This window comes from Rhinopithecus roxellana, chromosome 12 (genome assembly GCF_007565055.1).
Source record: "Rhinopithecus roxellana isolate Shanxi Qingling chromosome 12, ASM756505v1, whole genome shotgun sequence".
In the NCBI taxonomy this organism is placed as follows: domain Eukaryota; kingdom Metazoa; phylum Chordata; class Mammalia; order Primates; family Cercopithecidae; genus Rhinopithecus; species Rhinopithecus roxellana.
The window spans coordinates 34,199,068-34,226,614 of record NC_044560.1 but is presented as its reverse complement, the minus strand read 5'-3'; the positions used below and the strand labels follow the sequence as shown (position 1 = coordinate 34,226,614).

Genomic DNA, 27,547 nt, shown 5'->3' with positions numbered 1-27,547 from the left:
GAAACTGAACATAACAAGTCCCCTAAAAGCCCCATTGACATTCTCTTCCAATCACTCCCCTAAGGAGGTTACCATGCCTTCTTGTGGCATAGTTGTTTTGCCACTTTCTGCACTTTATATAAATGAAATGCTATGGTATGTACTTCTTTGTGTCTGGCTTTTTTCAGCCAACAGTATGTGTGATTCATTCACATTGTTGCAGGCAGTTATAGATTGTTCATTCTTATTATTGTATAGTATAATGTTTTGTGACTATATCACAATTTTTTAAATTTGTTCTACTGTTCATGAGCATTTGGATAATTTTCAATTTGGTGCAATTAAGAGTACTGTGTCATGAACATTCATATACATAGATATATGTCTTTCATTGAACATATGGTTGCATTTCTATTAGATATAAAGGTGTTGTACTTTGTATTAAAAAATATAGGTAGCTCTATATCTAAATATCAATTGGAAAATATTAAATGTTCTGAAATCTCAGGAGGCCTTACTAAATTCTATCTCCTCAACACACTGCATTTATTCAAGTGATTCTCAGACAGTGTCTCTCAAGAAATGTGAGCTTCAGTGTAAGACTGTTTACAAAGCATTAGTCTTCCGGAAGGCAGCTCAGAAATTGCTGCTGCAGCTATCTCTTCACAGGGGTTGGCTTTGTTTGTTTTTAGTTGATTGAGAGTGATAGTCGAAAACTGGCTTTACTTTTATTTTTCGTGGAATTCCACACTTTTATGAAACAATGAATCATTGTGTAAGCTTCTAAGATTTCCTATGAAATGTCAACAAAGATCCTTTAGCTTAGAGGACTTGCCCACTGGCCTCTGCAACATATGCTGTATTTGTCACCGTATTTGTTCAAACTAATGTGCCAGGCATCAGTGTTGCATTCCATTATTACTATGAATTTTAACAAATTGAATGTTCTTGCTCAGAAGACAGATGGATGTTTTGCATATGTTCTAGGGCAAAGCAAGTCAAATGACAAAATGAAATTGTTGCTATTTTTCTCTTCCTAAAAAAATGTTGCATTGTTTTCATGCGTTCAGGGAGAATTGAAGTGGCCTTGTTAATATTGTCAGCAGTGCACCTGTCCCTGTATCCTTTGAAACAAAAAGTGCTTCCCTGTCTCCTTGGAGAGGGAATTACTGTATTAATTGATATGGCATACTAAGGAGTTCCCTGAGCAATTTCGAGGTAAAGTTGAGGAAGGACTAAAACTTTATTTGATGTAAGAATGGCCCCATTGTGGTTTCCCATGTACCCTATCATGTCTCAGGAGAGATAAACAAGAAGGGAGCTTCACAATCAAGGGTGTCTATTTGAATAGGTGTACTTTTGGATACATTCAATTTAAATAGTCCATCCTAGTCTAATCTCTTAACAGAAAACTGTGGAGTCTTTCTCAGCAGCACCCGTATCTGTCTGAATGGCTCTAAGTCAAAGTTTTCACCTGACCCAAGCTAAATTTTAGCTGTCCTTCTTTCTACTATTCAGATATGGCACATTGAAGTGTGATTTGGAGTTCTGGAAGAGTTATATATACTCTTTTGGAATATTTTCAGAAAAGGGCTTACTCACTATGGTTCCCTGTGGAATCAGATATAAAGAATGCTTTCTGTTTGCATAGCTCTTCTAACCTAAATATATCAAAATCAATCTTGAAAATAATTTTCCTGGTGACCTTCATCCTACACAGAAGCCTACTGTTTAAGTTTCAATATTTATCTGCCAGACTGCTTAGAGCTCCAATTTTACAGTATTTAGAGTGTTTCCCCTCCCCATCTCCCCCCTTCTTCATTTCTGCTATTCCATCTGAAAGTGTAGTGATCGCTGTCTCACTCACTTGGATTTGTTCTGCCCTTTCCCTGTGGTACAAAGGACCTGTATGAATCAATTTAAATTGGTCAGAAGAAATAGCCAGCAGCCTGCTTATGTTCAAATCCTCTGCCCTAATCACTAGTATGGAAAACCCATTGAAAAGACCTACACATAATCTTACATCCATTGCATTAAAGATGAAACTGCCGAATTGAAAAGATCTCAGCCAATTAGAATTGAACACATAGCTCAATAGTGTGTTTGGCAGTTAGATTTGAAAAGGCTGCCTTTGACAAAGAAAAGCACTCCTTTATATCAGGCTGTTTAGGCTCAGAAAATAACCCAAACTAGAAACATAACTAAAAACTTCTTATTCACTTCAGTGCTGACACCAGTTAAAGTAATACACAGAGGCTCCTATCACAATATCTAATTACCCAGAATACAATATTTGTATACGGCAAAGGCGCCTAATTCACAGTGACAAGAAGCTGGAGGTGGAGAATTAGTGAATAAGTGAGCAAAAACAATAAAAATCAAGGTTCCTCTACCATGATATATACTTTGTTCATTCCTTTTGACAAGTATAGTATTGTGTAAATTATTTGTAGTAAATGTCCTATAGTGTGTTCTCTTAAAGTAATGAAATCTTACAGTCATGAGTTTCTACAGTTTTTAGACAGTAAAAAAATAACTGAGAGATGAGGGTGGGAGAGGAGTACAAGTAAGAAGAGAGAGATACATTACATTATTTGATAAATTTTCACCAGTGGATTATGAACTCCCAGGCTTTTTCTATATTGAATTCCTGTCTATTTCAAGTTTAGTTACTTAGTTTAGTGATACTAGTTCAGTGTGCAAGAGTGAATTGGGGTAAGGAATCTATGTGTGAATTTTTGTTTTTGTATACTGGTTATCTTCTTACATGTTTAGCTGCTCTCTTTTAAAAAATGAGTAAAATAATCTCAACTCTCATTAGAATGGAAAGAACCTTCATCATTGCGGGGAGATAACTCACAAAAATGTTTTTTGAAGTATAATAATGTAAGAATTCACATACTTAAAATGGATAGTAAAAGAACTTACGTTCATTGAGTATCTTTTACATATGCATGTATATGTATATATAATTTAATCAAAGTAACCCTTTAAATTGTTATTATCTTTATTTTACAGATAAAGAGATTAAGACTTAGGGCTGTTGAGTCACACTTGCCCAACCCATGCAGTTGTTGAGTAGAGCGTCAACACCAAATAGGGGGTCTGTCTTATTGTAGAATTCAAGCTCTTACCAACACACTGTAAAATTAGATCTAAGCCAAAACTCCATCCTTATTATTTAATGACCTTGGGCAAGTTCTTTAACCTCTTTCAGCATTTACCCTCAAATTCAAAATGAGGATATTAATAACCACTTTACAGAATTCTGATGCGGTATAAGGATAAGATTTAAGTGCTTGGCACGTAACAGAGTCTCAATAAGAATGGCAGTAGATATTATTGGTAAATGCAGAGCAGAGATTCAATCGAATCCACCTAACTCCCAAATTTCATGGTCTTTCCTAATGTATAACATGCTTTAGCGTACAGTTAGAAATTATGATATATTAGAATAGGCATCCACTATAAACCCTCTAATGAAGGGCTTATATTCTTGCCAAATGCCTCTGGACAATCCCTGCATATATAAAAGTGTGTGTTTTGTTATATTGGTATTTCTTATTTATGGCTCAAGTTATACCATTAATTTTAAGCCTCAGAACTGAAGCAAAATAAAGGAGATTTTGAAAATAACTAATCAAAATATTATGAAAGTAATCCAAAGACATTATTCTAATGTGCATAGTTGCACGCAAATATATAAAACAATATTTTAAAACTATAGCACAAACTTGCAAGCCTCTTTCCTACAGCAGGGTTTTTCTCTACAGTCAAGGAGGAGTGTCAGAGAATTTGTGATCATATTTTCAAACTACCACACCAACTGACTGCTTGATTTCTTTGCTCGGATATCTGAGGACCCTGCAAAACTCAACAAGTTCAAAATTGAACTTAACATTTTTTTTGTCCTCATGATTCTGTTTCTTCTACTATGTATCCTTTATTCAATCAGTCACTTAATGGTATTACCATCCACTTTGTCACTTAGGTCAGAAATCTTGAATGATGCTTGATTACCTTTTCCTCCTTAACTTCTCCTCCCAGCACACATCCTATCCATTCAATCAAAAAGTCTTCTTTATTTTGTTTAATAAGTAAATTTTTAATCCATCCTTTTTTCTATTTTTTACTATCACTATTTTAGTTCAGATCGCCATAATACTTTTTCTAATCCATTTTAATAACCTCATAACTGCCCTTTTTTGTCCTCAGCATTTTAAAATTTTCCAACTGTAGACAGAGATATATTCAAGGTGCAAATAAGGCCATATTATTCCCCAGTCTAAAACCTTTCTCTGATATACTGTCACCCATAAGAAAAAGTCTCAGCTTGATATCATAACATACAGAGACTTTATCGTCTTGTGTACTTCTTGCCTCTTGAACCTCATATCCTCTTACTCCTGTTACATGGGCAACCCCAGATGCCACAACCATCATCATACTCACTAGATCACCAACATTCACTCAGTGTTCACTCTCTGTCATGCATGTTCTAAATACTTCACATATATTAACTTATGAAATCCACATAATAACCCTGTGAGCCAGTGTCAATTCACTTAATAGGAATAGTATAGAACTGCTCATCATCTCTACACATATCATGTTATTTCATGTTTCCAAGACTTTTCTCATGACAGTCCAATCTGCTTTTATATCCTCTCTGTCCTCCCCATGTCACCCCATTCTTTAAATTTATGATTGCCACTTGGTCTTCAAGACTTAGTTTATGGAAGTCTCCTAGTCTTATTGAAGATTTCTAGAAAGTCTTCCCTGACATTCCAGTCTAGCACACACATCCTTTCTTTATATTTTATTTTGTTATATCCACATCTCTATCTCTGTGTTTACCACTTTATACTGAAACACTCTCTCCTCTTACCAAATTGTAAACTTCTTGAGAGCAAGCATTTGGGCCATTAATTCATTGTCTTCCAAAAATTTGAATTCAGTGGATGACTCCTAATAGATGTTCAATACATGCTTGTTGAAATCAATAAGAGAGACAGGAGGAAAATATTTTAGACATAACATTCTTTTCCATGTTCTACTACATGGCATCTGGTGAGCTGATATTCTAAGAAATACTAACTACCACTTTTCTTTTGTCTCTGTAACTATTTCTGTAAATGTCATAGGTTCCTTATTAACCGCACAATCCTAATATTCAAATAAATAGGCAAAATATTTTAAAGAATGTTCTAAAGCTCCTCTTTCCATGCATTGGAACTGCAAATTTTTATTCTGGCTGGAATGCTTTTCTCCTACTTTTTGCTTAATCAGTTTGTCCTCATCTTTCAAGTTGAGCTTGAAAGACAGTCTCAACTCTCCTGACTCTTCCAGACTGTTGTAAGAGTCACCATTATACACGTTCACATTTTGTACCTTTTATTCCTAGAGCCTGGCTAAATAAAATTTGAGTGAAATCATATTTATATAATTTTTTACACTAGATAGCATTGAATATGAGTAAATAATATTTCTACTTCATCCCTCTCTCTCATACCTAGTACCATTCATTCGTGCAACAAAAATTTATTGCCAACCTAACGTGTGACGGACACTGTGCTAGGAACTAAGTTTCTAGTGCTAGGAACAGTAAAACAGATAATATCTCCCTGATTTTAGGAAGTTTGCATTTCTAACTTGAAGACACAGGCAGCAAGCAAGAAAACAAATAGAAAATATGGGTTAACAATAAGAGCTATGAATAAAATAAAAAGGAAATGCAATAGTGAACACAAAATTCAAGGATACTATCTAAAATTGAGTAATCGTGGAAGGGGAAGGCCTCTCTGGGAAGATGTTATTGGAGCTGGCCCCTCATCGGTGCACAATGAATATTTGAAGAAGAAAAGAAAACAGAAAGGAAAGCAGAATGAGAAAAAGAGAAAAAGAAAGGATGGCTAAATAAGTTAGTTTGGATGTAAAAATATATTGGCAAAAGCATTCTTCATGCCTGTGGATTCTTCTCTTAAGGTAAAGGACTAGTGACATCCTTACTGGGGCTGCTGATTAAGGTACAAGAATAATGGGTCAAAGGGGATGTGAGTTCCCTCTCTGTGATATAAAATTAGGACATCTTTCATATTTAAGTGATGAGAAGATGTAGCAAGTAAGAAATTTTTGTTGCCTCTGATCTAATAATACATGCTTGTTGAAATCAATAAGAGAGACAGGAGGAAAATATTTTAGACATAACATTCTTTTCCATGTTCTACTACATGGAACTAATAATGAACAGTGATCTAATAATGATCTAATAATGAACAGTGTATGGGACCAGGGTGGTCCGGAGGAAGATGATCCATTGAAGGGCAAATGTCCAAAGCCACCCTCTGATTCCACTTTTCAATGCTTCTGGAGAGCGAGTTTTTAACATAATGGGAAGGGGATATATTAAAATATTGAACAAAGCCTCATATTTATCATTGCTGTGAAAGTTTCATTATTTGGGCCAAGTATAAAACAAGGCCCAGGCTGCTCCTTTGATGACCTGGGCATGTGAGATATGAGGTCAATGAGAATTCCTTCTGTAACTGAGACTAAATCTCCATGTTCTCTACACAGCCATGAACCCAAAGGGCCTCTGGGTCACCAAATCATGGAGATCTTAGTACTGGTATCATTTACCACTAATCTCCAGATCTAGTTCTTAAAATATTCTCATAGCAAGAGGTTAGAATCAGCTTTCATTGTTTTTAAGTTAAAATTGTGGGGGACAGATAGACAACCTTATAGGGAGATAAATCGTACTTCCCTTCTTAAATAATTGTAAAGCATCTGTTGTATATATGACCATGATGTAGATATTAAACTGTCTTTGTAACAGTCTCTTGGATTGACTTATCATCTTAAACAAAACCTAGGTTTTAAAATAACTATTAAGAAAGTTGAAAGCAAAGAGGATTTAAGAAGGGGAGAAATCACACCAAATATAAGAAGTAAAGGAACACAAGCAGACAAATTAAAGGGAAAGGACTGAATTTGGAGAATACACACAGGACTGGAAGAGTGAGGAGCAGGAAATGAAAGAGATTTCAAGCTGGGAGAGGAATCACATTTGCCAAAACCCTCAGGTGCTCCCGTGAATAATACCCTGAAAGCGCAGATCATCATTAGAGCTGCATTAGGCTAATAACATAGCAACCTTCTATTTTGGTAAAATGCTTGGGTGTAGATAGTAAATTCTTAGATATAGGAAAGCATTTTATTTAATTAGTGGAAGTTTGATTATCTCTGGAGGTATTCCATTAGTGTGCCTTGGTTATCTGGGTGTATCCATTATCGAGAGTTTGGCTTAACAAGTCCATTTAGTGAGCTCCATTAAGGTTTATTTTTCTGCTTAACTCCTTGTGGCCAAGCATCCAGGAGCTGGGCTTTAGGGGGTTTCGGGTTTCTTTGCATGTAGTTTAGTGGCTTGTCAGAGCAGTTCTAGTCATGGAAAATTTCCCATACGTGGGTGCCTTAGCCCACAGTTAGCAGGAGGTGGGAAATCAGGCGGAGATGCCTTCCAGAGCTGAGGGGGCCTCTTGGCATTTCCCTGGCAGCCTCATGCTTATCATCAGCCAGAGCCCAGGCACTCATTAGGCTCTTGATGAAAAGCATTCCAAAGAAAATGCCAGCAAATTGTGCCACTGTGCTGGCAGGAAATGAAAACTGCTCAGAGCAAGTGGAGCCAAGAGAGCTGTTGAAATGAAAGGTAACATCAAGGGTGTGATCACTAACTCACACAGGCACTCAGGATTCAGGATGCAACTTTCTGCTTCACTGGGGAAAGCATGAGGCCCTCTCGTCTGTCAGCTGATGTCAGTTCTATAGAGGGGCTGAGATAGACTGGAAGGTGGGCTCTGTGAATTAAGCTTTGTTGTGCTTGGGTAAATGCTAGGGGTTTGGGTTGTTTTTATCCCCCAAGAAGTCTCTCCTAGGAAAAACAGAAATAAGAAAAAGTTTTTGTTTTTGTGTTTTTCCTGGGCCCAAATGCTCGAAGACCAAATTAAGTAAAAGGAAGATTCCAAAAACACTATAGGTCCTATTAATGTGGGATCAGAGAGTGTGAAGGGAGGAAAAACAAACAAACAAACAAAAAAAAAACCTTAGAATCTGTGAATCTCGCAAGGAACAGATGAAGGGTATTATTATTATTATTATCATTATTTTAGAGACAGGGTCTCACCCAGGTCTAGCCCAGGATAGAGTGCAATGGTGTGATCATAGCTTGCTACAATCTTGAACTCCTGGATTCAAGAGATTTTCCCACCTCGGTCTCCCCAGTAGCTGGCAGTACGGGCAGATGCTACCATGTCCCACTAATTCAAAAAAAAATTTTGTTTAGAAATAGGGGTCATGCGATGTTGCCCAGTCAACTCCTGGCCTCAATCCCCTCACCTCAGCCTCACAAAACAACAGGGTGTGAGTCAAGGCAGTCGGCCAAATTTTAATTCCAAAGGAATTTTTGGTCTGTAGAACTACTTTTATCCTGAGGTTAAAATGGCCACCAAAGCAAGAAAGGGAAACGGTCAACAGCAGGCAGTACCAACACACAAGCAAGACACAGGCACACTGAAATCTTCATGAAACTGGATGTGGTAGGTAGAGTAATGCCGCCTCAAAGATGTTCAGTTCCTGTTCACTGGAACTGTAAGCAGGCTACCTCACATGGGGAAAAATCAAGGAGGTAGAGTAATGCCCCCCGCCAAAGATGTTCAGGTCCTGTTCGTTGGAACTGTAAGTAGGCTGCCTTACATAGGGAAGAATCAAGGTTGTTATTTAGCTGACTTTAAGAGATAGATTATCCTGGATTATCCTAGTGGGCTCATTGTAATATGGAAAAGGGGGGCAGAAGCAGAGGTCAGAGTAATATGATATGAGGACTAAGCCAACCATTGCTGGCTTTGAAGCTATAGGAAGGAGGCTACAAGCCAAGGAATGTGGGTGGCCTCTGAAACTTGGAAAAGTCAAGGAAACCAATTATCTCCTAAGGACTCTAGAAAGAAATGCAGTCCTGCTGACACCTTGATTTCAGCTCAGAGAAAACCATGCTGAACTTTTGACCTCCTGAATTATGTTATAATAAATTTGTGTTGTTCAAATCACTATGTTTGTCATAACTGGCAATAGCAGCAATAGAAAATGAATAGACTGGTATTTAGAAGATTCATCTGAAGTTCCAAAAAGGAGTTTCTGAGTTCACCTACAATTCTTGGGGCAAAAAGTAAAGTGAAAAAGCAGTGACAAGACCCAAAAGGCACATTGATGTGTTAGAACTGTAAGGCATATTACATACATCATCTTAGGTAATTTTTACAACAATCTTACAAGGGTGGATTATCATTTCTAACCTGTAGATGAGGATCTTTTTAAAAAGAAAAACAAATCACATCCTTTAACTAATTAAAATGCTTCAGCGGCTCCCCATCTCGCCTACACTACACGAAAATCTGATTTCCTTCTCCTCACCTGTAAAGCGCTACATCAGTCATAGTCAAAGTGCAGATTGCTGATGAGCATCACCTGGGACCTTGTTAGAAACGCAACACTCAGCCCCTACTACAGACTTTTTCAATCATAATCTATTGGGACGGGGTTCAGGAATCAGTTTGAACTTGCACTCCAAGTGATTCTTATACACAGTAAAAAGTTTGAGAAGCACTAGTCCACGTGAAGTACACTTGCCTACCTCTCCAACCAAATCTGATGCCACTCTCATCCTTGCTTGTGAAGCCACACTGGCCTTCTTTCATTCTCTAAACATGGTATGTTTGCTCCCATCTTGAGACTACTACATTATCTATTATCTCTGCCTATTAGGTGCTTCCCATAGAAATTTGTTTGTTGGCTAATGTCCTTAATGTCGTAGGTTTCCCTGATTGTGAGCTTACTACGGTCCAAAGAAAGAATGCCAATGGGACTGCCCCCCACGTTATTTCATTATAACTTATGTCTTTGATTTGAGAAAATTGGAGATCCACCAGTCATGAATAGAAAGCTGGAGATGATAAGAAAATGGACACTAGTTTTTTAAACTACGTAGATTTAAGTTTTGCTACCAGTTTTAGCAATTGTAATCACAATGCATTTTTTTTCTCGAAGAATCTTAGCCTTGTTGCCTTTGGAAAAGCTTTTTGTGCTTGTAAACACCATAATTTTTCCACCTCATAATCTTGAATGCACTGTTCATTTAAAGTTTTTGGGGAAGGGAAAATTTGAAAGGAAAGCAAATCTCCGCATATACTCTCTATATAAGCTAGGTATATGCTTAATTCATAATTACAGATCCTTTGTGATGGATAAGTATTTATGCTTTTTTAATTCCTTATGTTTGCCAGTTTTACAATGAGCTCTGTTGTATTCCACAAATCCTATGGCAAGATCTTTAAGGTTGGCTGTTTTTCTCTTTTGTAAATTCGCTTCATAGATTATTTTTGTAGTGAACGCATTAAAACAGTATCGAAGTTTAATTTTATTGAAAAACATTGCATTACTCAGAGGATCGTTTGACATTTTTTATCCTTCACAGTAATAAGCCCCTCGTGTAACTAGTAAACCCCAGAATGTTGGTGGTGTTATAATAGAAAAGTATTTCTCATATAGGACTCCAGGATGGGCATTTCTGCCCACCCGGATGGCTTTCTTCAACCCTCAGAGCCTCGGAGCCTTCTGCATCTAGCCAGCAAATGGGAAGAGTAGAGAAGGCTCACCTGTTTCTTAAGGCACAGATCTGGAGGTTACTTCACTTTTGCTCATATTGCCTTCATGAAAATATGTCACAAAGCCACAGTTGGATGCAAGGTACATAGGAAAATGTCACTGGGTGGGCAGTCATTCCCAGTGACAAAATCACCCTGTGAAAGAGGAGTACAAATATTGGCAGGCAGCCAGCTGTCTCTGAAAACCTATGTAAATTATCCTAATACTGCAATTCTGAATCAAATGTACTGCTCAATCACAGCAAATCCATCTCTCTTTCCTGATTACTACATGTACTTTTTGCCCTTTCAATCATGCCCTTATTATATACTCCCATAGTACTTAGTATTGCGTTATTTAGAAATTCTCATCATTTTTCTGATTATTTGTTCAACTACATTGTAAGCGTCTTAAGGGTAAGACCATAGTCACTTTGTTCACTGCGTCACCAGTACCTGTACCCAGTAGAGTGCCTGACATAGTGCTTCGCATATGGTAGTCTTAAGAAATTGTTTTGAGGGCCGGGCACGGTGGCTCAAACCTGTAATCCCAGCACTTTGGGAGGCCGAGATGGGTGGATCACGAGGTCAGGAGATCGAGACCATCCTGGCTAACACAGTGAAACCCCATCTCTACTAAAAAGTACAAAAAACTAGCCGGGCGAGGTGGCGGGCGCCTGTAGTCCCAGCTACTCGGGAGGCTGAGGCAGGAGAATGGATTAAACCCAGGAGGCGGAGCTTGCAGTGAGCTGAGATCCGGCCACTGCACTCCAGCCTGGGCGACAGAGCGAGACTCCGTCTCAAAAAAAAAAAAAAAAAAAAAAGAAATTGTTTTGAACCGAAGAATGAATGAACTAAATTTCTGTTGCAATACATTATCTCTTATGATTTGTCCTATGTTGTAAGCTACCTCCAATAATTTTTGGATTTGAGAGTAGACTGAATAACTTAAACAAAATTTAGGACTCTTTGTTCGTTGTATCTTTTCATAAAGGGAATGATGCCATTGTCACACTCCTGAAGCATTATAAGAGACCGCAAGATGAATTGCTCTGTAATGAATATTCTCAGCCTGGAGGAGGTACCCTTTTCTTATTCAGTTTTCATTGTTGTATAATATTGTGCCTAAAGGTAAACCTGTGTTTCTGTTACTATCATTCTGGGGCTAGGGAGGAGGGGGTAGCCTATGTCAGATTAGATTTATTTTAAGTAACCTTATGTCTGGGAGAGGCTGAACGTAAAGAAGCCTCCATTTCAGCTATTTTCTAACTCACCAATCTGCAGCTCCTCCAAGTTTAACATTTCCCAGACTGGATGTTTATGAGGCTTGTGCACGACTAGGAAGGCCTGGATAAGCTGAGAGCAGTCGTTTTCCATTTCAGTAATCTATTACTGAATACTCATATCCAGACACAAATCTGCTAGTCTGTTACAACTTGGATTTTCTAAAAAATCTTTTTATGTACTTTCTAAATAAACACTTGCAGTACAATTTCAGTATCCAGAGAAAGATTTGGGCCTGAAGCTATAGTTTTACTTGGTTTCGTCACCTGCTTATTTTTATAATGTTGAACTTTTATGTAGAAAAAACTGATTGCTACTTTCAACTCTATTATATAATTTAATTTCTAGATGGCTCCTATGTGTCTGTTCCATCCCCCTTGGGGAAGATTAAAAGCATGACAAAAGGTACTAATAATCTGGGACAAGTGTTGTATTTCATTACTAAGGATAACAACTGTTGCTTCAAATATAATTTTCAATTTTGTCTTACATGTTACAAATGATGACTATTTTACAAGCACAACAAATATTATCGACAGACCATTCTTTTCATAATTAACCTTACCCTTTATCTCCTTTCATTGCATGAAGATATAATAACAGTGAAAATTTCACATGACTATTAAAGAAAAATCAAATTCTCACAGGACTGTTTAGATGTTTCTGTTTTTTATAAAAATGAATTATAAATATTAATATTTCTTTAAGAAGAATTGGGACTAGAAAACATGTATAAAAATATATATTATTTTTCAAAATATCCCCAATAAGTAGTATTTTGCGACCTTTTTTAAATGTATACTTCACACAGAAATGAATAACATTGGACCAGAAAAGTAAAAACTTTGATTCAAATATAAATATATATTTAACTATTTGGAATTTAAAGTCTTTTAACAGTATTTTTTTTTTAGTGTTTCCTTAGAATAATTCATAGGCTTATTTCCTGTCATTTAATTGGCATCCCTTTGAGGTTAGTTTATGGATATTTGGCTAAGCCTATTGGAATAGACTGAAGAGAGTTACCAGATCAGAACCTTTATCATAATGTGATATGGACTGGACTCCAGGGTTGCCATGTCATGCAGGCAAGCTGGTTGGTGATCAGATCAGGAATAAACCCTTAGCGCTGGTAACCAGGAGTGAGTAATCAAGACATAAAACTAACATGATTTTAATGCAGCGGGGCAGGGATCATTTGGGTTAAGGTTTTAGCATCTTCAAGTAGTCAATTACAGTTGGAAAATTTAAAATTAAATGTTTTTAGGAAATTATGTTTTTAGTTAAACATATATATGCATGTGTATACACATCCACATGTGAGCTTTTCACCTTAAAAAATAAAATGACAATTTCTGTTTGCAGAGAAGGCAGATATTCTCCTCCTGAGAGCAGGATTGCCTTCACATTTCCATCTTCAGCTCTCAGAAATTGAGTTCCATGAGATTATCGGCTCAGGTAACTTAAAAAAAAATAAAGGTCTGGTTTAGTTTAATGAGCTCAAGTTAATGTGTGTTTATTTATTTATTTTAAAAAATTGTAGGTTCTTTTGGGAAAGTATATAAAGGACGATGCAGAAATAAAATAGTGGCTATAAAACGGTAAGCAAGCAAATGAAAAAAATTAGCATCCAGGTGGAATTGTGACCTTTGAGAAGCATATGCATGGCAAGCCCCTTGTTTGGATCCATCTGTTTACTGAGAATTTTCTGTTGCTGCCGTTTCCAGTTATCGAGCCAATACCTACTGCTCCAAGTCAGATGTGGATATGTTTTGCCGAGAGGTGTCCATTCTCTGCCAGCTCAATCATCCCTGTGTAATTCAGTTTGTGGGCGCTTGCTTGAATGATCCCAGCCAGTTTGCCATTGTCACTCAATACATATCAGGGGGTTCTCTGTTCTCCCTCCTTCATGAGCAGAAAAGGTATGGGTCTTTTGTTCTGATTTATCCTTGGACATACCATTAGAATTTTGGAATTACTCTTGCAATACTTCAGAGGCTTTTTCATTGGATGAGCCTTTACCTTTTGAAACCTGAGTGCTGCTAGCAAGTGTGGCATTTTTAATATTGCTAATAATTGTCTTTCAATGAATAGATATACTCTGTGCTTTCTTAACAGAAATTCAGTTGAAGATAACAAATTTAAGGAATTTAAATTGGAAACTGGAGCCTAAAATAATTAGGCTAAATTTGAAATACTGATAAAGAAGATATATGTAAGCTCAGAATAAAATAAAGTTTAAAAAAAGTGTTCTTGCACAAATCCAATATGAATTCACTTCCTGAGTTTATGCATATAGTAATTAGAATGTAGTTTCATTCAGTGATTAAAAAGGATTTCATTTTACAATATTACAAAGAAATTAAGTATAGTATTATAAATAAATTATAAAACCAAGTATAATATCTTAAACAAGGGATACCGTGTATCTTAACTGATTCATAATTAAGCATTTTCTGAGGTAGGAAAGCTATTTTTTCAGATTTGTTGAATTTCTAGCTTAACCCTCAAGAAAGAAAAAATGGTTAAGATTATACAAAATAACAACTCTCACACATCATTTACTTTTTTGGTATTTGTTTTGACCATTTCGTCTCTATTAAATCTATTTTTAAATTGTAGGATTCTTGATTTGCAGTCTAAATTAATTATTGCAGTAGATGTTGCCAAAGGCATGGAGTACCTTCACAACCTGACACAGCCAATTATACATCGTGACTTGAACAGGTATTTTTATCCTAAATAATGAACTCAGAAGGTATAACTAACTGTGAGTTTAAGACAGATTTCAGTGAAGATACATTTTAGACTTATTGCAGATCAGGGTGCTCTGTGGGTAAGAGGACAGGCTACCATAAGCTTAGGCGATAGAAAGTTTTGTCATTGTCTTTTAAGGAGTAGAAAGCTATATAACTGCTTCTCAGGGATCTTTTAAATCTATGAAGAATGTTCACAAATATAGTACTATCTGTAAGATGCATCAGCTAACTAGTTCCTAACCAGGTCAGTAAGGTCAGATCAAGCAGTGAGCTAAATGGCTATTAAAAAATGATATGTCTCCTATAAAGGGAAGTGTTGGAGTAGCTCCTGATATAAAATTATCTGAAACGTACTTTGTGCTACCATTTTTGTATTTTTATATTAGTAAATTCAGCTTAACCACAACAGCTTATTTACCTAGTTATCAGGTAAAGAGGATTTCGTGTGAAACAAATATGAAATCAGACTGTTCAGTGGTGGAACCCCAAGGTATCTCAAAACTTTTCCTAAATGGTGAAAACTTTCTCTGAGTAAAGTCTTATAGGAAAGGCCAATATACAAAATGGAGCAGTGTTGGGTGAAGGTAAAGTGGGGAGGAGAAAACTCTATTTACTTCCCCTTTCCCACTGCTAAGGAGAGATATTCCTGCGCCACCACTGTGGAAGCCCAAAGGTGCTGTAGAGAATAGTTGGACAAACACTGATTTAGTATATGAAGCAAGTTAGATTATTCCATATCAATCACTTTCATTTTATGATAATCAATAAGATTCAGATAAATTGTGTATACAGTCCTTTATAAAAGCTTTACAGTTCTGAAGCTACTAAATATTAATTACTCTAGTCAGTCATTTGGTCAACAACTATTTGAACATCTATGTTTAAAGATTATTTTCAGCACAGTAGAGCTTACAAAGTGGGATGTTCATAGACTACATTTAAGGAGTTTTCACACTCTATGTAGAGAAGAAAAATACTTACCTAAATGTATTTTAGGTATAAAATAATAAGTTATATACAAGATATAGTACAAAAATTTCAGGAACAAGAATATTAATTGCTTCTGAGGATTCTAACGACAATTCCATGGAAGGCATGACATATGAGCTTGGTCCTGAAAGACGGGTAGAGTTTGGAAGAGCATCCTATAGGCTTATGGAAGACATTAATAAAATCATAGAGATTAGAAAGTTAAAGGTATATATAGGAACTATAGTTTCATTTTAGTGTACAGAGTGTATAAATGTATGTAGTGTGTATAATGTATGAAGTGGACAATTGGGAAAAAGTATAGAAAAATAAAACAAGAGCACAGACACCAGTGAATGCTATTGCTAAGGTATTTCAGATTTTCTTTCTGTAAGGAGACAATGAAGATGTTTGAGCTGAAAATCACACATTTGGAGCTATATTACTGAAAGATTAATCTGGCATCTGGTAAAATATCAACTTGAAGGGAAGGTCAAGAAACTAGTGAGGCAGTTGTTGCAGTAATCTAGATAAGAAGTAATGAAAAGCAGAATTTCACTAGTGGCAGTGGAAATGAAAGGAAGAGGCATGTCAACTTTAAATAACAAAATACAGAGTTTATTCAAGCTCAGAGCTTAAGGATCATTACTCATGAGCATGGATTCAAGTTGTCCTGAATACATACTCCAATTAGCAGTGATTACAAGTTAGTTTCTAAGAAAAAGCAGTTTTTAAGTTGTTTACCAAGAATTTAGATTAAAATAATATAAGCTTTTGATTGGCTATACCTTATTCTTTAATCAAAAATTATAGGAACATAAAGATAATGGGTAACACAGCTAGTCAGGAACAAAATGTCTTTACACTCTTGCCCCAGGGGAATGGAGATTGGAGACATAACTAAGTCCCATGCTCATATCTCTCTGGGCCTGATAAATTTTGTGTTGCTCATACAGCTCAGACTGCCCTCAGCTATTTTTCTCTTCTCAGATAGATATGAAAGATTGGAGAGATAAATCAGATACGTGAGTGGTAGAATCTTAGATATTGAATGTAAACATATATAAGTCTAAATCTATTTATAATTATTTACTAGTTTTCACATAAAAGTCATTTCTTAGTTGTTAGCTATTAGTTCTTTACCTTTCTTAATTTCAAACGAAACATTTACGTTAACAAACATTTAACTGTTTCAGAAACAGATTTAGATGATAAATTAGCATAATATAAACTGATGACTTTGCATTTTAAGAGTATTATCTTTCCATCCCAAACATTTTTGCACATGGTGTTAAAACAAACGAGTAATCATTGCAATAAGTAATCATTGCAAGTTTTCTCTAGCTGTAACTCTTCATTTGTGGGGCCATTATATATTCTGTTGCCCTGTGAGTTATATATAGCCAATATAGGTTTATATCTACAATTTGTGCTGCCTCTAATCTAACCTAAATGCTTAATTGCATCAAAAAGTTTTAAAATTTTATGAAACACCATTTTATAGGTGCCTTCATTATGACAGAGTCCCAAACTATTGTATCAATTATTTGTAGACCATTTTCTATCAATCTTTAATCTGCTAGCAACAGCAAAACTTCGTTTTTCAGATGCGTGCATATGTAGCATTGCACATGGCTCAGAAGAGCCTGGGTCCTTTCCCTCAGAGAGCTTACTGCACTACTTGGCTGTATAAGACATATACCCAGAAAGCAACTCAAGTTCCACTTTATATAGAAAATAACTAAGGGTCAAAATGATGAAATAGTAACTTTGAGAGGATTTCAAATAAGTCAAAGATGAAAGTGGAGTAGAATGCTTCTTAGCATATGTGGAGCTAAATGTAGAGTTTGAAGAACAGGCATTAATCTTTTCTCAGGGTTTTCACAGCATACTAACCTCTGCTTTAGCATAATACCTGGAAAGTCTCACTCAAAGAAGTAGAGAGAAAGATGCACATCAGAGGTTGGGAAACTCGTACACTTATTTGCATTTGTATTGACATGGTCGGTTTATATTTTTATATTCCCCATTAGCCTGGGCAAGTCAGGGTTTCAAGGTCAGAGACTGCTCTCTTCATCTCACATTTTCTGAACTGAGCATTGTGTCTTACACAGAGAAGATATCTAATTAATATTTTTTAACTGAACCAAATTCTTGTGGCATTTCTATGAACGTCATTTTACAAAGCAATGATGTAATTGGTGTAAGTATGACTACTTGTGTATAGCATCCAACTTGCCCAATAACTTTTATAATTTTAAAGGGAAAAGGGTGTTTGAGCCCACAGGATAGGACACTTTTATATTTGAGTTTGTAGTTGTTGCAATTATTTGAGTGAAAAAAAAAAGAACTCTATTTTTCCCATGGCAAGCAAAGCCAACTGAGGGTTTTACCTTCCAGTTCTGAAAGTTAATTTTGATCTTCAGTAAATGTCCCTTGGTATCTGCAGGAGATTGGTTCCAGGACCTCTCAAGGATACCAAAGTCTGAGAATGCTCAAGTCCCTGGTATTAGTCACTGTACTATTTGCGTATTTCCTATGCACATCCTCTCCTGTACTTTAAATCATTGCAAGATTACCTATAATATCTAGTACAATGTAAATGCTATGTAAATAGTTCTTGCACTATATTGTCTAGGGTATAATGATAAAGGAAAAAGAGTCTATACGTCTTCAATACAGACACAATCTTTTAAACATTTTTTTGATCCATGGTTAGTTGAATCAACAGAAGTGAAACCTGTGGATTTAGAGGGCCAAGTATATACACTAAGGAAAAGTTCAAGGAAGGAGTAAGAAAGTAGTTATTTTCAATGGAAATGATGATAATGATAATACCTACCGTTTATTTATCACTATGTGAAAGGAGCTTTGCTAAGCCTTTGTCATGCTTTCATTTAACCACACAACTCTAGGGGATAGTTATTATTATTTCCATTTTACAGACAAGGAAACTGACTAAAGAGACTAAGTCTGTAGTATTCTGTATCTTCTACTGTAACAACAACAGCAAAACCATGTCAGGAGAGATAGAAGGAGCATATTGATGATATTGAATGGGCATCAGCAATATTTATCAACCTTACTCTCTGTACTTTAAACTTTTAAAAAGTCAATTCCTGTGACCCAAACAGTTTCTCATGTCATCGTCTTATGCTTCTGTGTTCCTGCTTTATTTCTTCTTTCACACTCCATGTTCTGCTGGTGTGGAACAGATGTTGCATAGAAAGCATGCAGATAGGTTTTGTTTGGCCCATAGTGCTTAATTTTGAAAATGTTCATAATTCAAGCAGGAATGCACATCTCTAATTTGCTGTAGACCTTACCACCTACCAACTTATATTTGGCCTAATATATACATTCATTTTGTGTCATTGGAGCTTGCTAGTCATTAAGCTTTTTACTTAATACTAGAAGCTGTGTGTTTTTCTTGGAAAAGTATATTTTTCAAATTGTTTGAGATTGAAGCAGAAACATCACTGCAAACATATATGGATCAAATATATGGTATTCTCCTTGTTTAAATACATAGTATTATATATGTTACATTGACACTGTAAGGAATTAAATAATGATAACCTCCATCACAAGGTGCACATGACATTCACATGAAATATGTATATGAAACCATTTTATAAACTGTGAAGCACCATACAAAATGCATTTTTTATTACTCTTAATCCCTCATTTGTTCCCTTTAATATTGGGGATGGAAAAACACTCCATAATTAAAACCACCTTTGCAAATGGTATAACTGAGAAAATTATGACTGAAAGATCTGACTTGACTCCATTTGCTTCTAACCTGCAAGCTGTTCTTGTTCATTCCTGGACATAGTCCAAAATAACTTTGGGAGGAATTTGAAACTAAGACAATAATAGCTCTTTCCCAAAACAAACCTCTTTCCTGCCTGGGGACTAGACTACCTTCACAGGACTAACAAATTAGCCGCAAGATTAGAAATAATGGTTTAGGAATCACATAGCTGGAGGCTGCAAGATTCGAAACCTCCCCACATTGCTTCTGGGGAAAACATCACTATTGCAAAATCTAAGATCAGTGCTTGAGGTATTTTGCCGAGGCTATGCAGGATGACTCGGCTGGTACCACCCAGACTGATAAACTGGGTCATCTGGTCTCCTGGCCCCAGGAGACTGACTCAGCATCAAGAGGACAGCTTTGACACCCTATGATTTCATCGCCAACCCAACCAATCAGTATTCCCCACTTTCAGACCCTACCCACCAAGTTTTCCTTGACAATCCCATCCCCACGTTTTTGAGGAGACTGATTTGAGTAATAATAACATTCTTCTCTCCTGTGCAGCTGGCTGTGCGTGAATTAAACTTTTCTCTATTGCAATTCTCCCCTGTCTTGATAAATCAAATTTATCTAGGCACCGGGCAAGGAGAACCCATTGAAGGGTTACAACAATATTCTCATACGTACAGAGATTTTTTTATATGATATAACTAATTAGTTTGGGGTCTGGATCTGAGAAGGACTCACTGTTTTTGACTGTCAGCTTATTCTGGTGGGCATAAAGGAAAATAATGAGTGATAATTTTAAAATAGCCAACTTTCCAATGACAAATGATAGGTAATTTAAAAAGACAGAGCTGTTATGAGCTAAAAGAATCTTAATTTTGAAGATGACATTTAACTAAAATAGTGAAGATTTTAGGAAGTGCCAAAGAAAAATATTATTGATAGAAAATTGTAATAGTTGCTTTTAATTTGATATATGCATTTGCCTCTCAGTTGAATGCAAAATATAAAATTCCTGCATGTAAGAAAACACAAGAGTTAAGTAAAATAAACAAATCATTAATTTTCTAATTTTGTGTTCCTGAAATTCCATATGTTCCAGAATCCCTCTCCCAGCTATTTCTTTAACTTGTGACTTCTCTAATAAATGCTTATACAGAAAGAATTTTGCATCCATTGGCAAATATCATCTTCAGGAGACTTCTGAATACCTGTATTTAGACCAATTAACTGACTGTATTACCATACTTATAAAAGTCCTGCAAGAGAACCCATTAAAACTCGTGAAATCCTTGACAGCCCTGTATCTGTGATTCTCTAGTGTAAAACCAGTCATCACAAGTGGCATTTTAAATTTTATCCATTCTTTTTACTCATTTGCACTTTAAAAATGTCATTTAATTAAATAATATAAAATACTTATTGAATGCACAATATGATCTAGGGTCTATGCCATGCCCCAGGGATACAGGTGAGAATAACAGATCATAACACTTTTTCTAGCAGAGCTTAGAGCCTAAGGAAGCATTTACAAACTTTCCTGAAGAATCACTTGGGGGCCTTCATTAAAAAAAAAAAAAAAAAAAAATTCAAAGGCACTGAAGGGACTGACTCAGAATGTCTTACATTGGGCCTGAGAATCTACACTTTTAAACAAGACTACCAATTAATTCTTATGATCTAGGAGAGGAAACATTGTTCTAGTGCAGTGGTTCTCAACTTTGGCAGCACAGAGTCTCTAAGAGAACTTTAAGAAAATCTCAAAGCTGATTATATCAGAATCTCCAGGCTCGGAGCCCACGTATCATATTTGGAGAGAGAGCACTTCAAGTTATTCCAATATCTAGGCAAGATTGAGAATCACATTTTTGTCTGATGTCAATTATTCCTCTTAATCATTTGCCATATAACTTCATTCTTCTCTGCTGACAGAGTAAAGTGGGAATACTAGGGAATCCAGTCACAATGTAACTCCAAATGTTTTTAAAATCATCACCCTAAAGTCAGTCTAATTGTTCATTCATTCATACATATGTGTATCTACTTATTCAGTAATGAATGTCAAAGACAGAGATCCACACACAGAATGGGTCCCAAGATTTGGCAGTTTCCATGGGAGTTGTACTATACAAGGCTCCTCCAGGGAAAATAACTTCAAATTTATGAATGGCACTAGAAAGTTCCCTAGGAGTGTAGAATCTTCACAAGTAGCCAAAGCAGATACAAAAGTTTCAATACCAGACAATGATATTGCACATGGTTTATGTGAGTACTTTATACCCATATAATACAGAATTATATATAATAGATACACATATAGAGAAGGATTCATATATATGTGTACATATTCTGTATTCTTCTGGGGTTTATAGCCTTGAATACCCACATGAATGGCAGTGTGCACTGCAGTTGTCTGGTATTAAAACTTTTATTTCTGTTTTGGCTATCTGTGTAGATTCTACACTCCTGGGAACTTTCTGATATCACCCATGAATTCTAAGTAATTTGCTCCTGAGGAGCCTAGCCCAGGTAACACAACTCCCATGGAAACTGCTAGATCTCTGTACCTATTCTGTGCCATAGGTACCATGGTCTTTGGATCTCTGTCTTTTGAATTCACTATTATGTCAATGCACATATAAGTCTACACATTTATATATAAATGCCCATATAAACATATACATTTCCATATGTTCTTGTAATGCTTCCAGGCTTTTAAAACTAGAAGAGAGAAGTCAGCTCCACAGAGGGTGAGTTCAGGGATGATTTTCAAATCTCCTCAGCATGAGAAATAATCACTATTATTGGGAGTACATAGAAGAAAAGTTAATTCATAATATACAATGGATGCCTTAGGGATTAGGACTGCCTGTAGTTCTGAAATGTTTATGTCCAAAATTGTAATCCGATTTCAGATTTTCAAGTTAAATTTTTTCTTTAAAAAAGCAATCAGCTGCAATCAGACTCAATTTTATTACTGCTTTGAGTAATGAAAAAATTAAATTATGTAATTTATTAATATTTCCAATATGAAATTCAGATTAGTTAGGGTAGTTTATCTGCTGTAATGATAGAGTCCATAATGTATAATGATTCCCAATACAATTGAAATTTGCATCTTGATTGTGTGGATGAACAAGTTGTTGAGGTGGTCCCTATCCATGATGTTACTCAGGACCTATCTTCAACATGTGACTTCTAGGGTCTCCTTGGGGGTCATCCAAATTCAAGTGAGCATTAATGAGGCAAGACTATATAAGATGAGAATGACATGTTGTATGGGCCAGGCATCAGCATGGCACACATTTTTTTGTTGTTGTCAGTTTAATTTTATAATATAAATATATCATTTCATCACCTCAGCTAATCCCCAGGGGCATTTACACAATTCATAATGACCAATGTGACTTGACAGTGATACTGAGGGCTTGGCATTGGGTGGTACAGTCAGGTCTGTCTTGGTGGTACTATATGAGGTCCTGGGAAATGTAGTCTAGCTGTGTGCCTAGAAGAAGAGGAAATGAGTTTTAGTTGTCAGCCAGAAGTCTGTGCTACATTGACCCTATGTACACTGTCAATAACAGGTAATAGGAGTTTGAGTAATGGTTATACTTGAGAAGTCTGATCTGGATTTGCATGAATCATTTATACAAATATAATGTTAGTTGCATACTAAATATTTTTAGTTTATTTATGTATTTTCACAATTTATGAACTAATAACAGTAATTGGGAAATAAATGAACACTACTTAATAAAGCATGCTATATATGAACTAATTTTGAAATAACTCTTCTCATTCACTTTTGTTAATTTAAAAACATGAGAGTAGCTTTGGGAGTGTGGGGACATATGTCTATGAATCAAAATGTGGCCCAAGAAGAAAAACCTGTGACTATGTCCCTGAAGCAAAATATGGCTCAAGAGGAAAAACATGTAACTATATAAATATAATAGTATTAAACAGGCTATATACACTTTAAAACATTAAGTCATAATCTCATGCACTGTATGTCAGCAAACACACATACACATACACACACACACATTTTTTTCTTTAGGAGTAAACGTTAAAATGAAAAGACTATGACCACTGTATTTAGAGAACTTTGTACCACATCCAACAGAAGGGGCTCCTTAATCATTTAGTTCTACAAATTACTCTAATCCTATTTATGAGCTGTACTCAGTTGCTGATGTCCAGTCATAATTTCTGTCCGCATTTCTGACATGCTCAGTTTCCATATGAAGTCAGTCTATCCTCAGCTCCCCGAACCTCTGGAAGAAACAGTGAGTTCTCTCTAACTCAAGTTTCTACCCATTATTTACACAGAGATTCACCATCCCACATTTCCTGGTTTTTCTCTGAGGGTAGATTCATCCCTGCCTCCTCAATTAATGCTCATAGTTTCCAGGGGGCCAACTATGTTCCAAACATTCTCTTGACATTTCATTTTGGTTAAGATTCTCCCTCCCATACCTCACTACTAGAGTGTCCTTTAGTCCTGACTTGTCCTCTTTTTGTCCCCCTACAGAAATAGCTAAAGTTTCCTCCCAGGGTCAGTTAAAATGTTGTTCTCTCATCTGCCTTCATTAGAACGTCTCATTTAATTTTGGCTGCATTCACTAATTCTAAAAATAGTGCTCTTACTTAACACCCCATTAAATAAATTCCCTTAGACATATACTCCTTTTAAATGAAAACAGGTGTATTTAAGTCAGAAAACGTCATTCATTTTCCCCACACTGTCATATTGCTTGCATAAACCTGGACAAACTCATCATCTCTCCCAGTAGCTCCCATCAGAACATTTGCCTCATTCAGCCCAGACAGACAAATTCCCCAATCTCACATCTTCTGTATGCCATTTGAAATGCTACACAAGACGATGTGTGCGTGCAAATAAATGATTCTGTGTGTATAACAGCACAGAAAAGTACTAATTTGACCAAAACTAGAAATCCTACAATACCAACATTTACTTTTTATTTGATATAAAAATAGTGCTACTCCACACTGGAACCTGGCATCAGGATTACTTATTCCAGTGCGTTCTGGTGGTTGAAGTGGTTCACTCTGCAGCCCCTTTCCTTAATATAACACTCACACCCTGCAAATGCCCAAAGATAGTGTGGCAACTGTACCTTCCCCATAACAATGTCACCTTCCCTCACCCACAGACTGAGCATAGGGGGAGAAGCGAATCCCCTCCTGATCCTCTAAAACCTTTCAAATGCTTTCCTTTAACTGGTGGTGAACTCACTGGCCTGCAATTTTCTGGTGTTACTGGTTTCTTACATTGCCATTTTCTATTCTTTGGGGATATGGCCTGTATAAAGTCAGCTTTTGAAAATGTCAACAAAAGCTTTTCTGTGTTCGGCTTCGTTTCTTCTCTGCTCTCATTTCTTAGGAGGCACCGTGAATGCCCTCTTGGCACCTTGTCGATTTCCTAAGCAGCTAACCTTTCAATAATGATATTAATGCTGCCGTGTGGTAATCTGTGCATTTCTCACTTCATCGTTTTCAACCTTTGCTTGTTGAGATTCGTTTGTGTTGTTGTGTTCTTAAGATTCTGGAGTTTAATTGAGTGCAACCTGACTATGGACCCAGAGCCAGAATTTCTAGCTAATAAATGAGAAATAATCTTAATAAGTGGAAATTTCTTTCTAACTGATTGAATTTCCAGTAGCTAGCTATACTTTGAATTTGGCCTAGAAAAAAAGAGATACAGATAATTATAAACCTTTTTAAAGTCTCATTTAATATTTTCTATTTCAAAATCCTCCCTATTTGGAAGAAAGTTTCCAAATAATATTAGTCCTCTCTGGTTGGGACTACAGCGTGGACACCTCTGGGGATATGTGTTGATGTGGGCTATCATCCTATTGGAAGACCACAGGAGAACTAATTGAGGGCGTAGGCGCTGAGGCCAGACTAAGCATGTTCACATCCCAGCTTTGCCACATTTTACCTGTCTCCTTGGTTAATTTCTTCAACATATCAGTTTTCTAATTTCTAAGATGGTTATATTTATTCCTACCTTATTGGATTTAAATGAGAAAATACATTAGCATTATTAGCATTATTTTTCTTCTTTATTCTTCTGAAAGAATCTTTTCACTATTAAATATTCTTGCATGCCCAAGTTGCTTTCCTGAATTAAATGTTTCTAATTACCTAGCTCTCCTTTTTGATTGTATTACACAAACTTTGCTTATAATATCTCAGATGGATAATTTCTTCTTGCCATAAAGATCTGGAAAATAATTGGATTGTTTTACTGTAGATCTCTTTCTATAGAGAAGGTCAAGGGGATTCAAATAACAGATTACTGCTTTCATTAAGACCTCTTACTCCTTCTTTGTTTGAACTTGAATCAGGGATTCAGTCTGATACTCCCATTAGACAGATGCAGATCTGGAATAGAATTTGATTAAAAATGTAGTTGAGGGTTAACGAGGTTATTTGATTATCCAAGATCCTTCTCAGTGATTCTTCTTCCTAGGGCTCCTTCACAAAACTTAAAGGTTCAATTTAAACACCATCCATTTAGACATTCAACCATCATTTATTTGGAAACCTAATGGCAGAGAAGAGGAAGTATCATCAGAGGCACATTCTGGAGACTGAAAAATCCAAGTAGGAGAGGCTCTATTTTTACAGAGGATGTGTATAGTACCTATGTGGTTAGGCAGCTTTTCTTCTCTATACTCAAGTAGCACTCAGCGACTCAACTCAGGAATTGTCTTCTGACTATAAACAGCCAGGGAGGATGTTTTCAAAATTAGCTTTGAAAAGGTTGTTGTCCCTTATCCTTCCTTCAATAGTGAAAGAAAAGGAAAAATTCATCCTATCACACCTTCTTGATTCCCAAGAGACAATCGTTTTTGTCATTTCTATTCCTGTTCTTACTGTGTTGCTGTTATGTCACTTAATGTTTTCTGCCTCAGATTCCTCATTTACAAAATGGAAATAATGATGCCCATGTATACCTGTTCACAGAAATACTCTTGTGATTAATAAGAGTACCAGGACAATAGTCAACTAGGACTTGCCGGGCGCGGTGGCTCAAGCCTGTAATCCCAGCACTTTGGGAGGCCGAGACGGGCGGATCACGAGGTCAGGAGATCGAGACCATCCTGGCTAACACGGTGAAACCCCGTCTCTACTAAAAAATACAAAAAAAAAACTAGCCTGGCGAGGTGGTGGGCGCCTGTAGTCCCAGCTACTCCGGAGGCTGAGGCAGGAGAATAGCGTGAACCCGGGAGGCGGAGCTTGCAGTGAGCTGAGATCCGGCCACTGCACTCCAGCCTGGGTGACAGAGCAAGACTCCGTCTCAAAAAAAAAAAAAACAACTAGGACTTTAGAGAAAAATTCTACAAGAGATATTTGTATACCATTTATATTAATTACATAAAGCAGGGTTACCAGAAAGTCTTGGACTAAGATTCATTTTGTATCCAGTTGCTGCATCAGTACCATTTGCAGAATAGTCTAGATTATCTTTCTCTAACTGAAGGTGAAAGGTTTTGTGGTTACCAAATGATGTGGGAAACAGCATAGTCCCTTTCTGAAAGATGCAGTGTTTCTTTGGCCAGCATGGAGGAAAGAGCATACAAGTCTCACAGAATGATTAGAACTCTTTAATCCTGGAGGGATGGTCTTTGTATCAATTATGTTTCAAGCCTTGTATGTGAAGAACTGTATTCTCAGTCACTAAATCCTCATTTAAGGGCTTTAGCAACCTACAGAAAGTTAGTGAAAAGCATGCCTGGTGCCATAGATGAAATAGCGTTAGAGCATTGACGATGTCTGCCTTCTTTTCTTTAGGGAGGGAAATCCCCCTTCTAAATTCTTAAAATAGCGGTTGGCTTTCATTAAATCTATTCAGAGTTAAGGGTCTGGGGATCTTGAGTGACCTCTTTCTTTGGGAATGAAGCACATTTTAATAAGCTTTTTCCTGTCCATGGTCTCTGAAAGACTTAGCCTCTGGCAGGCCTCCTGAATTGCTGGGTTTTGTAAAGGAAAAGATTGATTACAGGCTTCGAATTCTTTCTCTTTCTTTAATTTCTTTTTTTTTTTTTTTTTCTTTT

At 36.4% G+C, this 27,547-nt stretch overlaps 1 protein-coding gene across 14 annotated transcripts in view; it reads left to right on the top strand.

The window, feature by feature from the left end:
- LOC104676323 (serine/threonine-protein kinase TNNI3K) overlaps nucleotides 1-27,547 on the top strand; it is a 312,974-nt gene that overhangs the window by 119,014 nt on the left and 166,413 nt on the right. For 12 of the 14 annotated variants that reach the window (XR_004052006.1, XR_004052005.1, XR_004052002.1 and 9 more), the window contains 7 exons: nucleotides 10,579-10,776; nucleotides 11,668-11,754; nucleotides 12,306-12,362; nucleotides 13,323-13,415; nucleotides 13,501-13,558; nucleotides 13,685-13,879; nucleotides 14,580-14,684. Coding sequence is in view for 10 of the 14 variants with exons in the window: in XM_030912769.1 (XP_030768629.1) it covers nucleotides 10,579-10,776; nucleotides 11,668-11,754; nucleotides 12,306-12,362; nucleotides 13,323-13,415; nucleotides 13,501-13,558; nucleotides 13,685-13,879; nucleotides 14,580-14,684 (793 nt within the window). In the remaining 4 variants the exon portion in view is untranslated. The remainder of the gene's footprint in view (nucleotides 1-10,578; nucleotides 10,777-11,667; nucleotides 11,755-12,305; nucleotides 12,363-13,322; nucleotides 13,416-13,500; nucleotides 13,559-13,684; nucleotides 13,880-14,579; nucleotides 14,685-27,547) is intronic. The other 2 variants (XM_010381099.2, XM_030912773.1) reach the window with 1 other exon arrangement.